The sequence below is a fragment of the Engystomops pustulosus genome, chromosome 7, assembly GCF_040894005.1.
Source record: "Engystomops pustulosus chromosome 7, aEngPut4.maternal, whole genome shotgun sequence".
Classification (NCBI taxonomy): Eukaryota; Metazoa; Chordata; class Amphibia; order Anura; family Leptodactylidae; genus Engystomops; species Engystomops pustulosus.
The window spans coordinates 23,023,614-23,032,369 of NC_092417.1; the positions used below are offsets into that span (position 1 = coordinate 23,023,614).

At 42.6% G+C, this 8,756-nt stretch overlaps 1 protein-coding gene across 2 annotated transcripts; it reads right to left on the reverse strand.

Annotated features, from left to right (window-relative positions):
* Positions 1-3,028: 3,028 nt before the first annotated feature.
* LOC140069429 (jeltraxin-like) lies at positions 3,029-7,392 on the reverse strand. 2 transcript variants are annotated; one of them, XM_072115124.1, is made up of 4 exons: positions 7,320-7,349; positions 7,064-7,120; positions 5,866-5,923; positions 3,029-3,781 (listed from the first exon to the last, which is right to left on the reverse strand). In XM_072115124.1, the coding sequence occupies exons 3-4, from the start codon at positions 5,918-5,920 to the stop codon at positions 3,171-3,173; spliced, it is 666 nt and encodes a 221-aa protein (XP_071971225.1). In that variant the 5' UTR covers positions 5,921-5,923; positions 7,064-7,120; positions 7,320-7,349; the 3' UTR covers positions 3,029-3,170. The 2 variants fall into 2 exon arrangements, with proteins under 2 accessions (XP_071971225.1, XP_071971224.1); XM_072115123.1 differs by lacking the exon at positions 7,064-7,120 and having other exon boundaries at positions 7,320-7,392.
* Positions 7,393-8,756: the final 1,364 nt, after the last annotated feature.

Below are 8,756 nucleotides of genomic sequence, written 5' to 3' on the forward strand. Positions count from 1 at the left end.
TTTTCTCTACTAATATATTGAAGGATACACTGTGTGTATTATCTCTGTGTGATATTACTGCGCATAATATCTCTGTCATATGGCATATCCCTTGTGGCGCCATAGTTGTGCCACACTCACCACACAGTACTGGCATATGCAGGGCGCATGTATAGCCAGCCAGGGCCTCGTAAGATCAGGGCCGAACTGATATCGGAAATTCGCAGAGGATTCTGTGACGTTGAGCTGAGGGGAGAAGTAGAGGGGCCGCGGCCTAAAGCTGAGCAACCGGGACGAGGTGAGGGAGCTCTACTGGATAACTGAGCTCCTCTGCCTCCTTGACTGGACCTTTTTCATCTAAGGTCCTACGCAGAGTAATCACACTAGAAGCGATGGGACACTGGTACAGTCATACATAAGGTACTATATAGGGCTTATGTGCCTTTTCAGAGGGGACAGGTTCACTTTAAGGAAATCTGCTATTAAAATCCATCATGATAAATCAGGGACAGATGTATATTTACCACTTACCTTTAGCAGCCCTATTTTATAATACCCCTCAATTTATCCTGCACCATTTTAGTAACCCTACTCATTAAATTGCTCCCTTCATGTTAATCTCCTCACCTCTTCTTCCTTTTTGCAGTAATTAATAAAAAAATAGCAAATACTCAACTTTTCCCATTCCCCAACAGCAGCTCTCCTCCTCTCTCCCATCATGCAGGTATGCCTGGCTCTGTAGGAGGCAGGCACAATGAGGTCATTACATAGCACCCGCCACCTCTGCCACACACTGCAGAGGTGGAAGCTCATCGGTGATGCAGAGAGACATCTACTTTGACTATACCTTCAGATAGATTAAAAGCTTAGGACATACCCGGGTTTCCGGGTCAGCTCCGGGTTTCCGAAGGCCACTGAAAAACAGAGCGCCAGTGGGTTGCTTTGAAGTCAGCTCATGTGGTGGCATTATATACAGTCCCCTCATAGATTAATTATATTGAGCCATCCCATGGATTAATTTTATACAGCCCCTCCACATGGATTTATTATATACAGCCCCTCCTCATGGATTCATTATATACAGCTCCTCCCCATGGATTCATTATATACAGCACCTCCCCATGGATTCATTATATACAGCCCCTCCTCATGAATTCATTATATACAGCACCTCCCCATGGATTCATTATATACACCCCCTCCACATGGATTTATTATATACAGCCCCTCCTCATGGATTCATTATATACATCTCCTCCCCATGGATTTATTATATACAGCACCTCCCCATGGATTCATTATATACAGCCCCTCCTCATGGATTCATTATATACAGTACCTCCCCATGGATTCATTATATACAGCCCCTCCTCATGGATTCATTATATACAGCACCTCCCCATGGATTCATTATATACAGCCCCTCCTCATGGATTCATTATGTACAGCCCCTCCACATGGATTTATTATATACAGCCCCCACCATGGATTCATTATATACAGCCCCTCCACATGGATTTATTATATATAGCCCCCACCAAGGATTCATTATATACAACCCCTCCACGTGAATTCATTATATAATGCCCCTCCACATGGATTCATTATATATAGCCCCTCCACGTGGATTCATTATATATAGCCCCTCCACGTGGATTCATTATATACAGCCCCTCCCCATGGATTCATTATATACAGCCCCTCCACATGGATTCATTATATATATAGCCCCCTCCATGGATTTATTATGTATAGACCCCGCCATGGATTCATTATATACAGCCCACCCCATGGATTCATTATATACTGCCCCTCTACATGGATTCATTATATTTAGCCCCCTCCATGGATTCATTATGTATAGCCCCTGTTATGGATCCATTATATACAGCCCTCCCCATGGATAATAACATATAGCCCCTTGTGAATTAATTATACTATGAACCCCCCCCCCCCCCCAGGAAGAATACATGCAGATTCCCCATATACAGTTTCCTTCCAAATATGTATAAGTAATGTGACCACCCAAAAAAAATAAAATAAGGGCAGTTATTCTCACTTTAGGTCCAGGGCTCCCTTTCTCCTCTTCGTCTGGCTCTTCTGCCAACAGCTGCGTATTGTCTTCAGTGCAGAGATGCATGTACGCGTCATGACGCCAGCCTGCATCCTGCAGCACGCATGGAGTGCAGTGCCAATCACAGGAGTTACTGTTTGGGCTCCAGGTCCAATACTCAGACCTGGACCTGAAAATAATTTTTCAATTCAGGTCTGGCCGAACTCGAATTGAATAGGGTCTCATCCCTATATGAGATCTAGTCACCAAACACAGCACAGTCCCTCCCCTCTGCTATAAGTCACTGCTGTAGCATGCTTCTGTTTGAATACATCAGCAGGTACTCAAAGGGGGGGGGGATGTTTTGAGTTAAATGAAGAAATCCCACATACCAGTGCACCACAGTGTTCTTAGTCCAGCTACAATCCTGAGATATGATTACATTTTTCACAGTCCTGCAGCTAACAACACACGTAGTGTTCTATGTGCCAAACAAAGCAGGTGCGCTTTACATAAGGATGCTCTTCTCTGACTTATCTGCCACTGATTGGAAGGTGTCAGAGAAGCTTAGATACTCACACACGCCTGTGCTGCAGCTCCTCCTCTCTAACGGTCCTGGACAATGAATAGTCAGAGACCGGGGTTCGTATCTCAGGAACAAAGGGGACTAGGAGCAAAATTCAAAGTGCCCCTGAATCAAGCCCCTACATCATGGTATGTTGACTTTAATATATTTGGGGTGGTGAAAGGTCCTCTGTGAAAGGGATCTTTTCAACCAATGGAGGTCCATTCTATAATTTTTGTATGTAGTTAGTTACACCATGACTGTGAAGAATTCATCTCCAATTTGAGGCTTGGGGTCCTTCAAGTGCTCTGAGGGCGGGCCTTTACCCCTGAAGTGCTCCCTGCAATGCTGCTCTCGGATCCTGCTCCTCTGCACTAATACCAGGTTGGGGTTTGTTAAACACTACATAATTGGGAATAATTTATGAATCATTTTAGCAGTGATTGCAAGTTTATTAGGTGTAATGGATGGGTTTCAACCCTAGTAAATACACAACATCAGCCCTTGTTATCTCAGATGATGTATACATTGTATCAGCTGAGGGCCCCTATAGATTTCCATCACTTTTGCTAATCATGCATTAGTAATATCATATACCTTGGTGATAACACCCCCTTTCCTCACTTGAGTTCCATTTTTCCAGTCAAAGATATTTCCACTTAAATCAGAATAACAAAAAATGCTCAAGGTATTAGAGGGCAAAACATAATCCCACATATGGACATCATATATTTCCCCTTGAAAAGACTGCTTAGCATCAAACCCACCACCAAAACTGTCTTGTTCCTGCCCAAGGACAACACTCATCCGAGGTCCGATGGGAGATCCAGTCTTCGTACCTTTTCTAGGGTAACGTTTGCCGTTTATCCAGAGTTGGACCAGTCCTGTTTCAGAATCCCAAGTGACACAAGTGTTTTTCCACTCTACAACTCCAGAATCCACCTTAAAAATAACTTCTTCTTGATTGATAAAAATGTAGTAGGAATTTGGAGGTTTGGGATAAATAATGAAAGCGTTGTAATTTCCTGTACCGGGCAAGGCGATGGAGATAATAGCGTGTTCTTGGGTGAGGTCGGTATAGGACCGGAGGCATATGGTAAATTGGTCTAAAGGTTTGACCAGAGTCGGTGTCAGAATCACATGGTCGGTGGCTGTTTGCTTTGGAAAAATGATGATATTTTTACCTAAAATAAAAAATATAAAAAGTTGCAATCATAGAAACATAGTGGTAATATGTCATCAATAAGCACCCTCCAATATAATATGTCATCAATAACCATCAATTTCTACTGTTCATGTGTACAAAACAAAATACGATACCTTCTTAGCCAATTCTTGGAGTACATTTCAGCGAATATAGGACAATGAGTGCTCAGAAAAACATTGGACAGGCATGTGTATAGAATCAGAAAAAACAATGAGGATTCCACCAAATGGACACATCCAATAAAAGTCTTCTTTATTACAGTAAACATAGGTTAAATACATCATATAAGTAGTTAACATGTTCTGTACTACCCAGAGTCAAAAACTTATTGGATGTATTTTAAACTCAGTTTATTATAATTAAGAAGACTTTTATTGGATGTATCAATGGGGCAGATGTACTTATGGCCACAGCAGTTTTCTGATGGCCACGACCCCCCGATTTCTGTTGCGTGCATGCCGGCGCCGATGCGCCACAATCTGATCGCATGCGCCAAAAACCGGGCCAATTCAGGGAAAATCGTCACAAAACGGTAATATTTGGGTAATCCGACGGAAAAACACAATTCGGGCCATCTGGTAAATGACCCCCGATGTGCTGGAATCCTTTTCATTTCTACTGATTTACTACTGTTCACCACTTGAAAGTTCCCGCTGGTAGAAGTGGCTGCCCATCTCCTGTAAACAAACAGGTGCACGGATCAGACGGACTGTGGCGCTGGACATCGGGAGCGATGGAGGAGGTAAGTACACGTTTATTTTTTTTTTTAAAAGGCCACTCCAGCTCATCCGTAAATTATTTTACTACTACTTGGGTGTGGAGAAGCCTGGCCAAGCACCGGGAGCTAAGTCTAAAGGCTACCCTACACCCCTGTAGCCTCCAAAGTCTTACCTCTGGGCACAGCCCCGCAGCGCTGTTCGGCTATGCAGCCCGTGCCCACGCATGCGCAGTAACTCAGATCACTGATGAAAAGTGCAAGAAGTTACTGCACATGTGTGGGCACTGGCTGAATTGCCGAGAGCATTTTGGGGCCGTACACCAAGATAAGACTTTAGAGCAGTGGTGGCGAACCTATGGCACGGGTGCCAGAGGCGGCACTCGGATCCCTTTTTGTGGGCACCCGGGCCATTGCCCCAACACACCAGACAGGACTCTAAGGATCTTCCTGCAGTCCCAAGCAACTTAAAAGGTGCTGCTTTCAGTGATATTTTGATACTTGCTTTGGACTTGGGACTGTAGGGAGAGGGAGAATGTGTAGACAGGGCCGAATTATCTTTGGAGGACCTTCTTCTGGTCCCACAATTCTCTGTGTACAGAGGGACACTGGAAAGAAGCTAAAATGATGAAAATTTTCCATCTTTCTACTGTGTTGCTATCCTCAGGAGGCCAATATGAAAGTTGTTGAACAGGGAGCAACAAGTTACCGCTTTAACTTTTGGGTGGCACCTCGTGATAAATAAGGGGGGTTTTGGGTTGCAGTTTGGGCACTCGGCCGCTAAAAGGTTCGCCATCACTGCTTTAGAGCATACAGAGGCAAGGTGTAGCCTTAGCTTCCATTGCTCGGCCAGGCTACTCCACGCCCCAGTAGACTCTGAAGTTCATCTGCATAAATGATAAAGTTTTTAGTTAGTTTTTATTTAGCTATTTATGGTTAAAATTTTAGGTAAAGGCAGTGTAGGGCTTAGTAGATGGCAAGGTATCTACCTTTACCTCAGTTAGTATATTCCTGATGGTAGGTTTCCTTTAATGTACTATAATCACATTTGGCATCAATTTTTGGTGAGCCAAAGGACCCAAACATGTGGACCTGACTTGTTACAATAAACTGGTTTCTATTCACATCCTCTACGACCTGCAAAGTCTACACTAGAAGTTTTTACAGGATCTTAGATATTTTAACACCTTGAGGTTATAGGAGCTTAAATATTAGCAATGTATGAAGGTGACACTGCCCCTGGTGCATATTGTATTTCTAGTGGAGTGGAATGAACTATGTGGCTAATTTTAAGAAGATCATAGAAGTGGAGATGTATAAGATCACATATAGTACAGGACATTTACCTTCAAAGGCAACACATCCAGCAAGGAGAGCAAACAGGATGAGAAAGTTTTTCATTTTCTGGGGATAAAAAAACAATAGAAAGAATTCAATATTTTTGAAGAGAAAGATTGTCCTAAACCAGGACCATCTCTAAGGGATGATGCCATGTAGGAGGACACTGGAACCTTCACTGGAAGATGTTGTACTCATCCAATCTATGTGACAAGCACATTAAATCTGCCATGTTATAGAACTTATTTGCCAGTTTTTCTACAACCTAATGACCTTAAAGCAAAGAAAAAAGAAAAAACAGTATGGGGGACATTTATCATAGCTGTTGCTCTGTGCACATGGCATATTATAATGGCGCCACCCACCTGCCATGGCTTAGACCTCCTGATGTATCTGTCGAGGCGACTGTGCCACCAGACAAAACTACACAAGACCCAACCTGGCATAGTTTTGCGTCAAAAACATTCAGCAGTAAATATGCGCAGGCTTTAGACATGGGTCAGGAATCCTCCTCACCGGAACACTCTGCCGGCAGTTACTCCCCCTTTACACTCCCCCCACGCCGACAAGAAATTGTGATTATTTCAGTGCTTTTATGCCTGAAAACTGCCATAGAAACACTGATAAATCTCCCCCTACGTATCTGTTTTCCTTAAACTTCTAAAATATCGACACATACAGGGTAGATGTATCTCTATATACCAGCAAGTTGTGTCTTTAGAGAGAAATGTTGCTATTGAGGCCTTTAGGCTAGGAAAAATATTTTACTAATCACAGGTGAGTTCATAGAGTATTTCTAGCTGGGGGTGGGGCTGATTAGATCGGGGGTGAACCTAAACTATCTGCTGCCATAGACGAGCTATAGAATGGCGCCCCCTCTTCCCATCCTATACCAATATATCAGGTTATTTGTTTTAGTAAGTGGGTTCTCTCATGCTGACATTGCGTGTGAATAGACAGTAGTTTTAAGAGTCAGGTTAAGCTTTGTTGGGACTGCCCCCCTGTTGCTGCCCCCTATTTTGCTGAAGGTGAGGCTGCCTGAGGCAAGAGGCTCAACTTGCCTCATGACTGGTGGTCCCAGAATTTGACATACGTCTCTGTCTTGTGATTACTGCCTCTCACTGCTCTTATTTATCTCCCTAATGCCATATCATATGTGCTGTACATACATCAGAGAATGACTTTTATTATCAAATCCCAACATACCTTTAGATGATTGCAGGGACAGCGAGCAACACGGGGGCCTGACAACTAGATGCTATCCTGCAACAGTCCGGACAATGGTTTTACACAACCATGATCTACATAATAATTATTATTTTTATGATTATAATAATGTTGATATCTTACACTTCATTATACCGTATTGTAGTGCATAACATAATATATAATATAGAATAATATAATAATAATAATACACTGCAGCACCAGGCTGAAGACACTAAGAGGACAGATGTCTTACCTTCTGCTGTATCAGATCCACAGGTTCCTGTGCCTTAAGCAGATGTTGAGGTCTTATATATACAGGAGGCTTATCTTGTAGATCTAAAGTTACATCACATGGGAAAGTTTAGACTTGAAATTCTTTTGGCACTAGTTTTGGAATGTTAAACTTTTATGTATCTCAGGAGAACTCTTCACACCTTCTTCCCATGAATTTCATGTTTTCTTGTGTGATAACATTAAATCCCATATCAGATTTCCTCCTTAGCTGTATTTGTAGACCAGATTAGGGATAAACCATGTCACTAGAATAAATAAAAGTGCAAATTTAGTGAGATACAAGTGCAGAGACCACAACCCCTCTTGACACCATCTTAAGGTTTCTCATGGGCTACTTAGGAGTAGTCGAAATCCAATTTCCTGGTCCATCTATGCCCCGATTAGCCTTGTGACCACTTCTGCCCAATGCTATCAGGGCTCTTTGTAGCCTACCCAATTTTACTACCATGGGTGGTCAGAGAATATGGGATTGGTTATTCATTGGCATCAAGTCAGAGTGTTCCTGGGTAAATTCGTATAGCTCTTTCCAGTAGACTAAAGTGGGGCTACCTAATATAACCTTAGACAGTAGACAGGTTAAGGTTCTAGTTTGGCCAAGTTCTGCAGGACACACCCAACTTTGCTAAGTCTTTGCTGTGCGCCATAAAATGTTGCAAAAATGCGCCAAATTAACAAACTGCGCCAGATTATTGTGCAAAAAACGCTAGAAACAGTCTAAAAAACTTTGATAAATGTTCCCCCTAGTTCCTGGCTATGCTGCTTTGTAACCACTAGATTAATAACAAGAATGCAATTTCTCCAAGTGAAGCAAAAGCAGATATAAACATTTTTTCCACATATCTGGTGCCTTATGGAACGGTTTTCAGCCCAGTCCACTTGATTCACAAGGCTTCTGGGTATCACTTGCTTCCAACAAAAGGAACCCAGCTGCTCCAGCGATGCGGGTATGAAGAGGATCCATGGACATCTCACATAGCCAAAATATAAGAACCACATGCCTGGAAGTACAACAGTTAACTCCAAACTTTAGAGTCTGTCCAAACAACTCATCCGTAACAGGTCAAGTAACCAAACCATCTGAAGAAGATCTGTATGGAGAACTTGGCCAGAATCCCACCGCAGTGTGTACAATCTCCAAGAACTAGATGAAACCTCTGACCTCTGTAATTCTGTACCGAATATTAGCTTCTGTTTTTCTATTGTTTCAAATACTTTTAATGTGATGCAATAAAATGTTAATTATTTAATAATCCAATGATACAATGGGGGAGATTTATCAAACTTCAACAGGACAATTCTACCCCAGGCCCTGGCAGGATTGGGTCATACTATGGCTCCCTTGTGTCAAGGTATTGTAACAGTGGGAGTAGAAGTAACTCCTGGCCGTGTGCTTATG